This window comes from Scylla paramamosain, chromosome 12 (assembly GCF_035594125.1).
Source record: "Scylla paramamosain isolate STU-SP2022 chromosome 12, ASM3559412v1, whole genome shotgun sequence".
In the NCBI taxonomy this organism is placed as follows: Eukaryota; Metazoa; Arthropoda; class Malacostraca; order Decapoda; family Portunidae; genus Scylla; species Scylla paramamosain.
In genome coordinates this window covers 15,667,440-15,684,050 of record NC_087162.1, presented here as the reverse complement: position 1 = coordinate 15,684,050, position 16,611 = coordinate 15,667,440, and the positions used below count along the sequence as shown (strand labels likewise).

The following is a 16,611-nucleotide window of genomic DNA, read 5'->3' as shown; positions in this document are numbered from 1 at the left end:
TTTACTTAGCTGAAATATCACATAAAAACACGAGGCCCCAGATGCTGGAGGGTGGAGGTGGGGGTATGGGGGGGAGCAATACTGTTGTGGTGAAGGTCTTCCCTCGCCAGGCTCAGAACGTCAGTGTCTTGAACCTCCACTTCCCTTCGCTCCCCTCCCTACTCACCATGGAGAGACACTTGTAAGGAGAGAGTGCTTCACTTGTAACGTCCTTTTGTGCATTCAGAATTGTGGAATTGTGTGGTGCTATCCGTAAAACTTATTGTGTGTGTGTGTGAATGATGACAGGATATGATGGTCGTACAAGATGTGTGTCTCTTCTGTTTCTGTATGTGTGCTCGTGTGTACCATCAATTAACTACTTTTTCTTATGCCAGGGCCTCAAAGGGAACGCATTGCCGTCTTTTGAAAGGCTTGGCTAGGTGTTCTGTCACTGCTAACAATTGAAGTGATAATGGTTAGTTGGTGGTTTGCTCATTCTGATAAGCCACTTAAGCAATTTTTCATGCCGGGGTGATAAAATGACAGTATAGAAAAGTGAATCCTATCAACTAATTCTACTTATTCCTTGAGAATTCCTTACCTATCTCGTTACCCTCCAATACCATTCCTCTTAACCTTGTATGGACCACTGGCCATAAAAAGAATCATGCTTTGGTTTTTAGATTTATATGGACCCGAAAAGTAACACTGTAGGTTTTGGTGGCAATTACTACATTACATACAATTATACAACAACATGACTAATTCATCATATTGGTCAATAGGGAAAGGATCTTGACATTGAATGCAGTATAGTTTTATTACATAGCTTAGGTATTGGAGACCTTTTTGTCTGACTTCTGACTTTTTTGTTTGACAAACTAAACACAAAATCATTATTTTCTGACAATATTGGATCCTTCTATAAAAGATATATCCTCAATAAACACAAAATATTATCTGCTTTTATAATGTAGGCAAGAAAAAAAACAGATTTTTCCCATCAGCAAAAGTGTTACGGTCTTAGGTGTGGAACTGCAGGAAACAGTAATTTTTGGCATTCAGGCACAAGTTGACATTGCATTTGATACACCTGATGTTTGTGCGGTCCTTACATCCAGTTTGCTTGCAGTACAAGCGAGGATTTTTTACCTCTGGAAAGTGACCTACTTTGTCAAGTCTCAAATCATTCTTTGGTCTGATTTGACCCATCTGTTTAGTTATTTTGTGTGGTGGATCATCCATCTTCAAATTTAATGACAGTCGATCTCTTTTAGGGGCACAGTTCCCAGCCCTGATGATTTTTGCCTTGTAGTCACTTTGGTACAGCAGTCAAGCTTGATTGATAGTCATGTCAATCATGTGAAAAACAAGCTTATGATAGTACTTCTTCAATTGCGCTGGGATTCTATACAATGATAGAAGGCAATCAGCCAGATCAACACCACCCATATTCTTGTTGTACAACTTCACTGTTTTGGTGGTGGGGCCTCTATAACTTTCTTTATAGTTTTGTCATAGAGTTGTGTGGTATGAGTTGGGTGGCTGTTAGCAAGGGTAGATATCGAAGTCACGCCTTTATTATCCAATCATTTGAGAACTGTCAGTTCACTGTTAACAGATAACTTCCATTCCTCATGAACACCTCTGCCTTTCTTCTTCATCTCAGCATCTGATGATAAATTTAGCCCTGGAAGCTGACATGGCCTAACTGTCCCTCAACACCAGAAGCCTCTTTCAGCAAGATGTTTTACAAGTGGAACTGAAGTTAACTAATTGTCAAAATAAAGATGGTTCCTGTTGTTTTGTATTGTCTCAGCCAAATGCAACACTATGTTTGAAGATGCACCAAGATCTGGAATACCGTCTTTATTCACAGGTTGAATAGAACCTGTGTAAGGAAAGAAATAATGAATGAGACCATTTCTTGGGCTTCATAAGAAGATATTGCTTCAGCTTATGCCTTCCATTGAAGGGAATCATTTGCTCATCAATGCAGATATTTTGCTGCATTGGAAGATTTTGAAACTCCTCAAGTGATCCAACATTGGTCTGATCCTGGAAAGCTTGTCATTGTTCGCCTCATCATTATTATCCCAAAAATGTAAATTTGATTTTATAGTCTCCCATCTGTTTCCGTTCATGACCCTAGCAGTGTGGTTTCTGTACCTTCCAAGAAGTTCTCCAGACCAGTGCAAGTGTGTTTGGGGAGTTCTGATAATGGTGAAATGGATGAGTAATCCTAACCATTGCTCAAGCTCATTTTTAGTAAGTTGAGTGCTTTGTTTACTTTTTTTTTTGTGAATTATAGAGATTTGATTAATAGACTATACTATCTAAGAAATCATGACTGAAAACTTCTTGAAGTAATATACCAGTAACTATATGACTAATATGATGAATTCATCACCAATATATAACTGCACAGAAAATTCTAATTCAACAAAATAGAATGAATAAAATCTTTTGCAATTATCTAGTAACATTTGTGATTCAGAAAAAAAATATATGGGACCATTCACCTACCTGATAATTCATCCATGATAAAAAACGTGAGAACAAATCTTCCAGCATCACGTGTTGTGTTTTGACCAACATCTGACTGAAAATTGGTGGGCAAATGCTCAACCAATCAGCATCCATGTATTCTTTTCTGAGAGAGGGAAACTAGACGAATTCATCAGACCTGCCAGAGGGATAACTACATCTGCCTTGTCTAATTCTAGGCCAATGAAAAGTTGCATGATGAATTCATCATGCTGGGCAATATAGGGTTAAGAACCACTGACACTGACCACTCCCTTTAATAATCATTTGAATACTCGCTTCTTCATTCTGTGCTAGGGAAAGGAAAACTAAACAAGTAGCATGGTAAAGCTGCGTTAAGAAAATTGAGAAGTGTAACATATACAAGGTTAGAGGAAAATTATTCAGTTACTATTCAAGAAATTCATAGTGTCACTTGTTTGTAGATTGCATTCAACAGACTTTCTATTGAATTTATTGCCCTCTTCACTTTGGACATTTTATAGAGCACTGGGAATTCATGTGATGGCAGGATGAACTTCCCATGAGAGGCCCTTTATGAGGATCAAACCCCTGACAGGGAGAACAAAATACAGTGTTGTGTGTCAGGACTATAATGATCAGTTACCAAGTTAGTTTTAGGGTCTTTGTAACTCTGGTCACTGGATAAAGACAGCTGCACTATGGAGAATAGGAAATATTGCAATATGTATTGTACATATGACTTGTATATTTGTCTCATACATGCAAGATGAAGTGACATGAGTAGCAGCTGCTGACTGAGATGAATGGGGACCACAATGGAGGAAATAGCTGGAGACTCAGCTCAAGGTGCAAAATCTCCCAGCCCCTCATCAAATCCTGCAGATGGCATCCCTAGGAGACTCCTTGGTATGTGTTGTGAAAATGTCGTTATCAGTTTTATTTTATCAAATTAGGTTTTTTTTTTAATTTTTTTGTTATGATTTGTCTAGGTCACTCTATGTAGAATATATATATATATATATATATATATATATATATATATATATATATATATATATATATATATATATATATATATATATATATATATATATATATATATATATATATATATATATATATATATATATATATATATATATATATATATATATATATATATATATATATATATATATATATATATATATATATATATATATATATATATATATATATTTTTTTTTTTTTTTTTTTTTTATTTATTTGTTTATTTATAACTATATTGCAGAATTATAACATCTTTATTTGATACTCTTTTCTCCTGAAGTTAATAATAAGGATGGGATGATTGCCAGCAGCAGTTTCCTTACCTGGTTTCCTTATCTTTTCTTAACAATGTAGCTTCTCTTTACTTTTTGTACACAGGATGCATCTGATTCTTCTATCAGTCAAATTTTTATACCATGTAACTCTTGTTTTTACCAAGGAACTAGTATGCTTAGGGTTGTAGGTACAGTCTATTGTAAAAATAGTCAAATAAGACTAATGTGATTAATTTGATTTTCAAATGGCATAAACATAAAGTAAGATTTGTTTTGCTTTGCCAAAGTCAGGGGTTTTCAACCTTTTGCAAGCTGGGGCCCCCCAAAGCTGCTTCATTGCTGTTGGGGGCCCCCCTCCTCTCTGTGCCACCCACTCAATCTCCTCTCCAACTATGTCACCATAAATAGATAGATATCAGATAGATAGATAGATTGCCCTTGTTGCTTCTCCTGTATTAATAGCCAGTGAGTCCGTGATTTTCCATGATTTTTTTTCCCCTCCTATCCTGTGGTCGTGCCTCCCTGGTTGAGAACCTGGCCTAAGTGCTTGATAGTTGTCCTATACAGAAATTGGCAAAGATTCACTGTACAACAAATAGGGAAAATAACAGTGAATAACTGGTGATTCATAATTTGTATTCAACAAGTATAAAAGATCGTCATGTCTGCTTTGGGTTCTTTACTTATGATTATGAAGACTGATCTTTAGGTAATTTAGAAGTCACTTTCTAAATTTAGCGTAGAATATAGAAGTTGGTCCTTTCATACAATCTTACATAGCTGGCAAGCCTTAGATCTGAGATACCCCTCTCTTTTTTTTTTTTTCATATTTTTGTTTGCCAGGTCTACTGCTGGATGAGATACTTAAATACTTTGGAGTAGCTAAATGGGTAACCAGATGAGATTTCAATTTGGTCTGTGTGTGTGTACCTCATTAAATCCACATTCTGTAGTTTTTTTGCAGTTAAGGGTACTACATATAAAATAAGAAGTATAGTTCTTAGTGTTTTTATTCATACATTTTATTCTGTATGTTACCTAGTATTGGAAATCCTAATGATGTTGAATTCATAATCCACAGCACTCACAAATATGACAAGTGAGGATTACTGTAACACTTACTGGCCTCAGCTCCGAGCTGCTATTGACAAGCTACTCGAGGGCCCCCCTCCCCCACACCACTTGGGACCAGTCATTGAATTTGAGCCCATGTACTCGGCTGCATACAAGTGTGTCTGTCAGCAGCACTCAGAGGCACTCTATAATGATCTCATGTCCCACATTGAGAGACATTTTTTCAGAGTTGCTATACAGTTGCAGGTAAAAATTAGTGTAAGTTGAATTTTTGTATAATATGGAAATCAATGATTTTCTGTTAAAAAGTTATTCTTTCATTTTTCACATTAATTAGAATAAAATCTTCATTCTGAATTTAGTCTAAAGTTTATTTATAGTTTATCATTATGCATACTCAAGTCATGCCTCAGATGTATTGCAGTGTATGAATGAGCTAATATGCTTAGGAAATACTGTAGTAAGAAAAATATTAAAAAAGGTCAGCTGTCAATTTGCTTTCTTTCATATAATGTACTTTAAATAATTTATTTTCTTACATTGTTATTCATAGACATGAATCCTGCCTTCATGAGTGTGTTGTTGTAAACCTGTCATCTTTGTGAACTTAGGATTAATATAACATATCATTTTGCAGAATGAAAATGAAAGTCAGCTGATTGACCATTGTTTCTATGTTATTCATCGTGCCATGTACAGTCTAGATGGGATTATTCCAGTTTTTACATATTTGGTAAGTCATTGATAAGTAAACAACCATATGATTTTTATCTTGTTTCCAGTGTTCATAAATTTGTCTATTAGTCTTGATGGATATTTAATACCATATTTTATCTTTCAGAATAAGGTGTATGTTTCTACCAAACTGTCCTCAAATCTTCGAACAGAATTGCAGAGTCTATTTTGCAGAACTGTCATTGACCCTATTATTGATAAGCTAGTAGGTAAGGAATTGAAGCATTGTTTCTTTCTTCCCTTGTAATGTTGAATGCCTGGACATGCCTAATTCATTACACAGTGTGAAATAGGAATGGATACTACTTGAGGATTGTCTTCCTTTTAGGAATTAGAGAGTAGTAAAAAGATTTAAAGCTGAGTAAATTGTATTGTGTTGTTTGCAACCATTTTTAAATCTGCTTTCATGAAAGGATGCTGAATGGATTTATTTCTAGTGCATCAGCAGTGTAATGTTGTGAGTTCCATCATGTTTGAATACATCTAGAGAAACTGTCATAAATAATGCTTTATTTTCCAGCCATAGTGAAGCAAACAAATGAAACAAAGCCATTCTCTGTAGCACCACAAGTTATGGCTTCTGTCATAAAAAATCTCCACAAGCTTAATCCAAATTACTCCCAAAAGTATCCACAGGTATGTTGAATATTTCTTAGTGTGACTATCATTTGGCATTGAAAAGAAGATACAGGCTGATTTCACCCACACTGTCTGATATGTGTATGTTCAAGTTACAAAACATTTGAACAATTCAGACAGATAAAGTCACATTTTTAATACTTATTTGTAGGAATCTTTAAAGATGTCTTAATGTTTGCTTAAGTCCATTGATTACCTAGAACAGAATTATGTCCAGCTTATCTTCTCTTAACTTTATGTCTGTAGTTCTCAAAAACATGTAGCTCCTTAGATACACAATAAGCCTTATGAGTCTTGTATCCAGGACTTAACTAGTACTGTAAGGATTGTGTTAGACATTATTTGTTTTATAGGAATTTACTGGGGTGTAGTACTGTGGTCCATGAGACTATCGCTTTCCACAGGGAACCAGCAAGGCAAAGAGTGTGAACGTGTGTGTGTGTGTGTGTGTGTGTGTGTGTGTGTGTGTGTGTGTGGTTCTTTGTCTTGGCCACCAGTATGGGATTGGTGGTCTAGTATATAGATAAATGGATACTTTACTGATAATGTAAGTTTTCTTGGACTTGATTTGTTTAATAGGTATAACTGATATTGTAGCGATTGTGTTAAAATGGGTTGTTTTATGGGAATTATTAACACTGTAAGGATTGTGTTAGATATGATTTGTTTTCCATCTCTATACAGGTGTTTGCTGGCTACATTCCTGGTGTTCTTCCTGCAATGCGAGAACATGAACTTTCTAGTTATATAGACGAGACTCGGGAACTCCAGGCAACACTGCGGCAGTTCTGGATCACCTCAAATGCTCAAGGAAGAAAAAGATGTTTAGATGAAGAAACACCCAGTTAGCATCATCTCTGCTTAGGATTTCTAAATTGGTTAGTCATGTGAAACAATGGGATACTTAAAAATGTTCAAGTTGTTTAGGTCAATTTCTTCTTTTATATGAGGCATTTAATAGATGGTGATGCAGTTTTCATATATATATATTGACACTGCCTTATGGGAGATACATGACAATTAAACAATCATTTTAAATATTCTCTGATTTCATTGTATCATCATCATCATAATCATCATCATCATTATCATCATTGTCATCATCTTCACCATTATACATTATACTTATGATAAAGCTCTAGAAATTAAGCAATACCTGAAGTATGTTGTGTGCAGAAGTCACACATGTATAGAATATAATAAGGTGTGATCAGTTTACATGACAGAGATAGAGTGGAAATATCAAGAAGTAGAGGGGATAGCATGGCTGCTCACACCACTGGCATGTTTTGAGCCTCTGTATTTTCTACACATCATAAAAGGTGACTGAAATGGATGGAGTGAAGGGACCAAGAATCCCTCTATATTTTTACACCTACAGTGAGGCAAGGCATGTCTTGGTTACCTGGCTTTAATATAGATCTCAGACTGGTATATAGAACCTCCTTTATTGTGGCACCCAGCATATTGCTAGCAGTAACTATCCATCATGTAAATGTGCCTGCGGCATTGTCTATCTCTTTGTGCCAAGATGATATCCCATATGAAGCTGGGTAGCTAAGACAAGGCATAACAAGCACATTCATTAGCATTCCCTTGCATCTCAGCCTCTTTTTATTAGAGAAGAGAGGACTGATCTTTATTCCACAACACAACATGAAGATCATTAGTGCAGCATACTTAATGACTTGCATAGCAGAGCTAATTTACATCAGCTGTCCCTTCCCCATACTTTATTTGATCAGCTGATCATACCAGATGCAGTAGAATCTCCTGTTAAGACAGTCATTGCTACATCTCCCTTCATCCTTGTCATATGCAACCATTCTTTCTTGCTCCACAAACATTCTTGCTGTATTGAAATCTCTTCATGCTCTCCATCCATATTTTCATTATTTTCTCCATAGCTTTAACTCTCACATGTGATCTGGCCGTTTTTTTCCAAAACCGCCATAACATTCCCTATTCTGCTTCATCAGTCAACTCTCTTGTTACATTACTTTTTCTTCGCACATCCTCATTGGTCTCTTAATCCAAGTGTTACTTCTCACATGTTCCTGAGATTCATCATCTCAAATTGATTTACCTCGCTACTTGTGTTACATGTTTCAGCCCCTTACAGTAGTCATTGCCACTTCATCATATGACTATCTCTGCATTCATTCCAGGTGATATCCATCTTAACACTTTCCATTCCTCCTGACAACTTTCTTGTTTTATTCATTCAAAATTTCATCCTTGCATCTTTCTCCATCCACCAACATTCAGTCCTAAACAATTAAAACATTGTACTTCATTGAATCATTTACAACTGAAAACTACATTCTTCTTCCTGCTTTTCATCCATGTACACTTCATTAATCTTACTCTCATTCTTATGATAGAAGTTTCCTACATCCAGCATGTCAGAACTGCAATGCATGTTGGTTTGCAGGGTTGATTTGAAGGAACACATTATCAAAGCTCTGTCACTGGAATAATCCCAGAAAATGTTACATTAAAATCATGCTTGAGATTTTGAATTTAATACTAAGGATCAGTAGTGTTCATAGGCATGTGGCCTTTTGTACCAAATTTATGAAGTTGTTCTTTAAGAGCAGAAATGTGCCAGTCCAATAATTATACAAGCTGATATACCAAACTAAAAGTGTTTTGCTTTCATGATATTGTTTAGTCTGTGTTTTGTGTTTGGTGTTTTGCTACATTTGGAAGCTACTGCTAAGGAGGTGAATGTCTTTTTCTTGTTTTATGTGCTTCCACCATTCCTTTTTTCTATTTTGGACCTTTATTTTGCATGTTCTGTAACTCTGATTTTATGTGTATGGCAACAACAGTATATAGATAAAACTTTTATTGAGTCTAGAATACAACTTTTCAAATAATAATTTTTTATTGGATCAAACATCAAAAATCTTTCTGCTAGTGTCAGAGATCAACTTCTACATCCTCCAACATAAGAAATCTAACTACTCTTGTCGGCAGTGCTGAAGCTCCAAGGCTGACATGAAGGCGTTCACCAAACCATTGACGAATGTGAACTCTACACAGGTCAGCTAAAGTGAGAGGTTGTAGCCTGGAAAGAAAGAAATTACTTCACTAGTGACATAACATGCAGCATCACAGAAACGTATGAAACCTTTGACCTGCATGGCTTGCAACTTTAGTGACAAATTGTTAAACTATGGAAGAGATGGTATATAGAGATAGTGTCACTTTTTGTTTATATATATATATATATATATATATATATATATATATATATATATATATATATATATATATATATATATATATATATATTATTTTTATTTATTATTTTTTTTTTTTAAGCCATTATCATCTTTTATGTTGAAGGTTCAAGCTGAAGTAGCCCTGGGTTGAATCACTGTACTACTTCATGTTACTAAGATATTAATAATCAAAAACTCTAAGTCCACCAATTATAACTTAATCTTTGAGTTGCATCCACAGTAGGAAGCCATATGCTGCTATGTGATTTTTTAATTAGACCAAATAAATACCTGACTGTTGCTAATCTTGACATAAGAGTGCCTGGAGTGAAGATACCATTGAGCCAGTCTGCACTCCAAAGGTTAAAGCCCGCCAGCAGCAGGAGTGTGGCCAGGGATGAGTTGCCACGCAGAGCCACCATGTGCAGGTAGTCAGGCGTGGCAGTGGGAGTTCGATGATTGACGTTGCAACTGTAATTGTTGTAGACAAGTTTTTATTTTGGTTCTACTTCTGTGCATCTTTTTTACCCAACTACTTCTTGATATGTACTCTAGCCTCAAGTTCTTCACCATCCTCGCAATCACACTGAAGTAAGAAACAGTGAAACACAGTGAACATGGTTTTCAAAACCTGTTTAGTAAGAAGAAAGTAAGACACCAGCATGGTGTTTCATTTATACTTTAAAATTTCTGGTAACCACTCATGTGTACATGTTTCCTACTTCATACTGATGAAATGCTGTGAAGTTATGGAAAGTATGAATACTTGAGGTTGGAGAAAAAAATAAAGTGAATAATGGATGGAATGTTTATGAATACAAACAAAAGATATACTGAAAAAGGAAAGACTGTGGGAAAGTGCAAGAAACAAATGAAAACAGTGATTACCTTTTGGTGGTTTGTGCAGAGAAGTTTTTTCCTTGGAAACACCCTTTTTTAACACAGGATGTTCCATAGGTACACACGTGGTAGCTTCAATGCCCCTTTAAACTGATTAAAATATGGTGATAAGCAAACATTACCAAAATATGGTCAGTTTGACTGTCATACACAGGTCCCCCAAACACTGCTCTTTTGATTGTTGTTGTTTTTTGTATGTCGATGATAGTTGATCTTGGATGAATATCATACCGAAATGTATCTTTTTTTTATCATTATCATAATATCCCTCATTAAGATATGGTACGGGATCACAGAAATCATCAGTTGCAAGATAAAGAATTACTCATTCAAGTGCAAGTCAGTTAATCCTTTACCTAAAGCTTGTAAATAAGCTAAGTGTTTAAAGAACCGAAGACCAAACTGCCAAAGGGAAATTTTTTTTCAGAACAGGTTTTCACACCTCTATGGAACTCAAGTTTCAACACTACATCAAGACTGCCAAGGAATACAGTGCATCACTGGAAGATGAGAGAATTTCAATACCTGCTCATGCTGACTAATCATTATTCACTATGTTCACATCAAAGAAGGTTGGGTAAAGTGTGAATCACTGAGGTGATAATTATTAGTTGCTTTAATATGGTAAGAAAATTAACATGCGTGAGTTGCCAACATAAGATCATGCACACTACTCTAATACTCTACGTATACTCAATACAAACTTGCCTTTTCCTGCAAATGCAAGGTGATATATAAGAAGAAAGCAGAACAGATAATTACAAAGGAAAATAGCAAATAGAATAAGAAAAAAAAATTATTCCTTCTGCTTTCTTCTTGTTTTAAGAGAATATGAAGTGCCAGCCCCTTTGAGGAGACTTATGACATGCAGGAAATGTTTAGAGATATGATCCCATGTTTTACAGATGGGGAACAAATTAATGACAATCAGTCAAGTTATCATTAAGGAAAATTCAAACTAAGTTGATGAGCAGAACATAGATAGCTTTCAATTACCCTTGTCTTATCAGAAGAGCAGCTGCTTTATTTTTCTCAAGCAGCAGAGCTCTATACAGTGGGGTGTCTCCAGCTGTTACAGTTTCTAAATCAAGGTGAGCACCATGATTGTAGAGGAGAGAGAACACAGTGCTGAAATCGGCAAACTGAGCATCTCTTGTGCCCTCTACTGCCTCATGTAGGGGAGTAGTGCCAGTCAATCCATTGGGGTAATTAGTGTTGGCACCTGAAATAATGTGTGGTGAGGACATGTCTGTGTATAACTCTTGCTTAAAAGTATCAGTCTTCAACAATTATTCATACTTATTGTATTACTCAGTTCTAGAAGAAAACCAACTATTCTACATTTAAATGGGCACTTTTGTCTAAATTATCATAAAGGAGTTTCCTACTTTTAATACACACCTGTTAACTAATCAATGAACACTCTAATTCTAGTTTTAATGCTATAAAAGTATAAATCATAATGAAATTAAAATATGCCTCTATGGTACATTGTATCAGATTAGTGTAATTTTTTATGATTGAATGAAAGTCATATGTAGAGTATCAAAAGAAGTTATATGGACAATGAGGAGACTAGAAATTGAAGAATGGCTGGTTAGAACAATTATAGCAAATGCTTATTTGCTACTATAACAGAAAGGATGAGCACAATCAAATGACAGATTTTCTGTAAACATTGACATGCAACAGATTTTTTAATCCCTTATTACTGTGATTCTTAAATGTTCTGTCTGGTGACTTTAGAATAGAACCCCTGAATGAGATGTTGCATGCAGATGATTTAATGGAGTGAACAACATAGCATAATCTGGACTCAGAAGATGGAGGACATTCCCACACTGCCTTAGTCAAGATATAATTATATGAATAAATCTTCAAAGAAATACAGTAATTTGACATAATTTTTCATTTCTTCAGACAAGACAAAAAATATAACACCTTTACACTGTAGAAGCAGAGTTGGGATGCTTTTTGGAGCTTTGTATTAATGATGGTGCCAAGAGGACAGAAACCATCATGTATTTATTTGCTTATTTAAAAAGAAAAGGTGAATATATTCAATTTGATTATGGGAATATTTGTAAGTTGCAGGCCTACTCATTTGGATGCAAAAATAGACAAAAATTCATCAGATAGGTTTTCTGAAAATTCCTTCCTAAAGACTGAACACTTTTGAGTATTTGTGGAAATTGGATAAATTTCTAACAAATATTTAGTGAAGGAAAATCATGACATTAAAAAAAAAAAAAAAACATTTAAGAAAATACCATGCATTTTAACATTTAATCAGTACCCAAATTGTTAAATTTATAACTAGGCATTATTTCAAATTTAGATAAAAATATAAACTGTTCATTTGTTTGTGTCTTTGTGTACATGAGAATGTACATGAAGTCACTATCCCTACCATTCTTGAGCAACAACTTGATGATGGGAGGCTGGCAGGTGCGTGCAGCAATGATAAGAGGAGTATCTCCGTTATCATCCCGCAGGTTGACAATGCAGCGGGCGCTGAGTAACAGCTCAGCCAGCTGTCATGCAAGATGGTTGAGATGTAAGTACACAAGACTAGCATATCATCTTGGTGTGAGAAAAACAAATACCTTAGATATTCACTATTTATTTTAAAGCAATCTATTCAAATAAATGCTGGAGGAAGTGGTGATTAAAATAGTTTTAACGGAAAATTAGAACACAACTATAAGTCCTACTTCACTTTGCCAATTTAAAATTAATGTTTAATGCTATAATCAAATAAACTGGCATTAATTTAAGGTTTTAGCTTTGTGCACTAAGACTACTTTTATATTAAAACAACAGCCTTCATTCTCTGTTCAAAGTCACCTGAAAATGTCGGTGAAGGACTGCATAATGGAGAAGATAGTGTGACTGAGTGATCTTGGCACCAGCAGCCAGGAGCATCTGGACTAGTTTTACATCTTTGTGCCACACTGCCTCACACAAAGGAGTGTATCCTATAAAAAAAAATAAATAAAATAAATAAATAAATAAAACAATGCTTTCATCTTATCAAAGATATCTAAAATACAGAGCAATGACAGTAACCAGTTCAACAAAATAATCTAACTAATTACACTTTATCATCATGATCAATGTCAAAGTAACTCCCAAACTATATCCTTGGTTAGTTACCCACTAAAACAATCTGCAGACAATCTAAATATTTAATGAAAAATTTCTGGAATGAATATGGCATCATTGATATATGACCAACAAAAATATTACTACAGATTTCCTTACCATGTATTTCCTCAATGTTAACCTTTGCCCCACGCTCAAGCAGCAGCTGCACCACCTTGACATTGGATCGCGAGACAGCCACAATGAGAGCAGTGCGATCAGAGCTGTCCAGGGAGTCAATCTTTGCTCCATGACACAGTAACAATTCCACAATGTCAGTGTAGCCTCTTGATGCTGCTATATGCAGTGGAGTACTCTGACAGGGAAGGAAATTACCATTCCATTTTTCTAACAACAATTTAAGATGTCAGGTGTTGTGATATACTGACAGCTACACTACCATCTCTCATAACAGTCAACTCAGACAAAATAAAATGTTTTTGGGCACATTTTGGTTCAACACTTCACTGCATAAGCAATAAAACATGAAATGTACTGAAATCATGATTGAAAAAAATGACCATCATTTACTAAATTCCAAAGATGTGATGTTGCTTGATACCTTATGTTATCATATTAGTTTCCCTTTAAGAAATTAGCTTTACTTCATAAAACAATATAACCAGTTTTATGCTCTTTGTTCTGGTTCATAAATGAAAAATTCAAATTTATGAATAAGAACAGAAAAATATAAAATTCCAGAAAATGCATTTAACTGAAATGATCAAAATCTACATGTGATGCTGACTATTAAAACCACAGATGATTTTTGACTTAAGTAATTCTGATGAAACGAGATTCACCTATTGCTAAAAGCTTAATCATCTGGACAAGCAGCATCATATTTTGTTATACAGCCACACAAAGAGCTGGAAGTCTACCTTATCATTCATCTTGTTGTTAACCCTGGCTCCTCCCTCCAGCAGCAGAGTGATGACCTCCACCAAACCTCGCTGCACTGCAAGATGGAGCGCTGTCATGTGCTCAGCATCTGGGGTGTCTACACGGACTCCTGAAATAACACATATTCTGCACCTGCCCATCTTAGAGTTAACTTTCATTAACAATGTTTAAAATGTTTTTTCAATGTTCATTTATCTATTTCATCACAAACTTGATCCAATATTTTTCTGTATACAGTATTATCATAAATTACTTGGATCTACAAAATTTACCTAAATTAATGGTTTTCAGTGATGTTACTATATACCAATGATTTTCTTGTACATGTCAATGCAAATTTCAGCATTTCAAAAATAAATCATGATATTCTTTTATTTACAAAATGTATTACTCTGGGCTTAGTTCTCTAAATTACTATTCAGTATTCTCATATAACAACATTTTTAATAACCAAATCTTTCCAAATGATTTCCAGTACAGTGTATAACATTTTGCTAACTTATTAAGATTTTAAATATGTTGATTGATACAACTGTACTTTGTATCATGAAACAAAATCATTACATTAAAAATTAAAAATAAAGCAGCTAATAGTTATATGTAAATATATAAAGCTGGACAGGAACAGGAAAAGATTCAAAAACATATTTTTTCTCTCTCACATTCCTTTCTGACTACTTTAATTTTCTGTTTCATCCATTCTCTACTTGCTCACAAACATCCATCAAAAAAGACCTTATGTATGCTTCCTTGTCTTAAATAACTTTTATCTCTGAAACTTTTGAAATTTCCTATCCTATTTTATTTACCAATAACAAGGGATTGTATTGTATTGATTTCCTAAGTCACTTAATTGTTCTATGCCTATTCTAGCATTTCTATGAAAGACATCATAAATCCACATCATAAGGGTGTTATAAAATTTAGTAATTAGTAATTGTAAGAAGGCAGGGCTGTTAATATCACAAAGTGAGGAGGACTTGCAGAACACAGAATATCCCAAGTTCCTTTCACTTCATATCACTGAAGCATGGCATTATATTACATGAAGAGCAATTTACAACATACATGTACCACAATACTCTCAATATCATGCCTTATTTTTTTATTAATTATATATAAATACTTTTGATAACATAAGAGGTTTGACAATTTGGAAGAAAATTTTACTGATAAGGATCAACATTTTTTTAACAAAGTGCACAGATTATAATGCAGAGGAACTCACCTGCCTTGATGAGCATATGAACAATATATGTGTGGCCTTGTTCTGTAGCATAATGCAATGCTGACCTTCCATATGCATCCTGCTGGTTAATATCACAGCTGCGGCTTGGAGACCAGGGAGATGGAAGGCCTAAAGCCATGTATTCTGAATGAAGCTGAGCCAACCAAGGGCTTGAACGATGAGAGTTAACTAGTTTGTGACGACCTGTAAAAAAATTATTCGTATGTAGGTAAAAGGATCTCATTCACTATGTAACACAATTTTTGTCTTTGACAAGCAGGTGTTATTTTCAACTCTTTTCATTACAAAACAATAGATAATGTCCATTATTCTTGTCAAACTTTGCTTTTGTGGCTTTTAGAATGATTTTTGCCCCTAAATAGCTAAATTTCACCATTTTTCCAGTTCCTGTCACAGAGAACTTCTTTGCTCTTGTCTTGATAAATTGACCATATACATAGCAGAATGCATCCGGAGAATGACTGCAGCCTCTTGATGCCATTTCACTTCTTCTGATGTGTCTTCTCAGGCAGCCAAAGCAGAACTAATTGGTGGTCTGCAACCTACTTTTATATTGTCAAGCAGTACTCTAGAATATTCTTAGTCTTTCAAGAATGTTCCAGAATGTTCTCAATCTTTCTAGAATATTATTGAACCTACTTCAGAATATCCTGAATCATAATAGGTAATTCTTGTAGATTCTAGAAAATTCTTGATACTTCTAATTATTTCTACTATATTCTAGAAAGTTATAGAATATTCTGGAAATGTTTACAATGAATAGAATGTTTTAAAATGTTCTAGAAACTTCTAAAAGTGTCTGGTAGAACATTCTGGAAGATTTGAGATTTCTGAAATGTAAGCAAATTCTTCTAAATATGAGAAATTTCTTGCTAGATCTGGTCAGTTCGAGAATGATCTTATTAAAATTAAAAATCTTTAGAACACTTTATATTCTTTC

At 34.7% G+C, this 16,611-nt stretch overlaps 2 protein-coding genes and 1 long non-coding RNA gene across 9 annotated transcripts in view; 2 read left to right on the top strand and 1 right to left on the bottom strand.

The window, feature by feature from the left end:
• Positions 1 to 29: 29 nt before the first annotated feature.
• Positions 30 to 11,440, top strand: LOC135105745 (CDK2-associated and cullin domain-containing protein 1-like). 4 transcript variants are annotated; one of them, XM_064014201.1, is made up of 8 exons: positions 30 to 181; positions 3,260 to 3,399; positions 4,879 to 5,129; positions 5,509 to 5,604; positions 5,713 to 5,815; positions 6,127 to 6,242; positions 6,930 to 7,123; positions 9,228 to 11,440. In XM_064014201.1, exons 2-7 carry the CDS (start codon positions 3,297 to 3,299, stop codon positions 7,092 to 7,094), a joined length of 834 nt encoding a protein of 277 aa, XP_063870271.1. In that variant the 5' UTR covers positions 30 to 181; positions 3,260 to 3,296; the 3' UTR covers positions 7,095 to 7,123; positions 9,228 to 11,440. The 4 variants fall into 4 exon arrangements, with proteins under 4 accessions (XP_063870271.1, XP_063870274.1, XP_063870270.1 ...); XM_064014203.1 differs by lacking the exon at positions 9,228 to 11,440 and adding an exon at positions 2,135 to 2,250 and having other exon boundaries at positions 95 to 181; positions 6,930 to 8,886; XM_064014204.1 differs by lacking the exon at positions 9,228 to 11,440 and having other exon boundaries at positions 4,879 to 5,117; positions 6,930 to 8,886.
• The window catches only part of LOC135105741 (ankyrin-3-like), an 11,340-nt gene continuing 3,810 nt past the window's right edge, over positions 9,082 to 16,611 (bottom strand). For 3 of the 4 annotated variants that reach the window (XM_064014190.1, XM_064014192.1, XM_064014191.1), the window contains exons 6-13: positions 15,651 to 15,854; positions 14,401 to 14,531; positions 13,640 to 13,835; positions 13,223 to 13,353; positions 12,786 to 12,909; positions 11,372 to 11,597; positions 9,767 to 9,946; positions 9,082 to 9,318 (exon numbers count right to left, since the gene is read on the bottom strand). In XM_064014190.1, the coding sequence (XP_063870260.1) occupies positions 9,171 to 9,318; positions 9,767 to 9,946; positions 11,372 to 11,597; positions 12,786 to 12,909; positions 13,223 to 13,353; positions 13,640 to 13,835; positions 14,401 to 14,531; positions 15,651 to 15,854 (1,340 nt within the window). In that variant the 3' untranslated portion in view covers positions 9,082 to 9,170. Of the gene's footprint in view, positions 9,319 to 9,766; positions 9,947 to 10,363; positions 10,466 to 11,371; positions 11,598 to 12,785; positions 12,910 to 13,222; positions 13,354 to 13,639; positions 13,836 to 14,400; positions 14,532 to 15,650; positions 15,855 to 16,611 lie in introns of all 4 variants that reach the window. The other variant, XR_010270988.1, reaches the window with a different exon arrangement.
• Positions 12,831 to 14,586, top strand: LOC135105746 (uncharacterized). Its single transcript, XR_010270990.1, has 3 exons — positions 12,831 to 12,932; positions 13,683 to 13,793; positions 14,446 to 14,586. It is a non-coding gene; the product is annotated as an uncharacterized LOC135105746 (long non-coding RNA).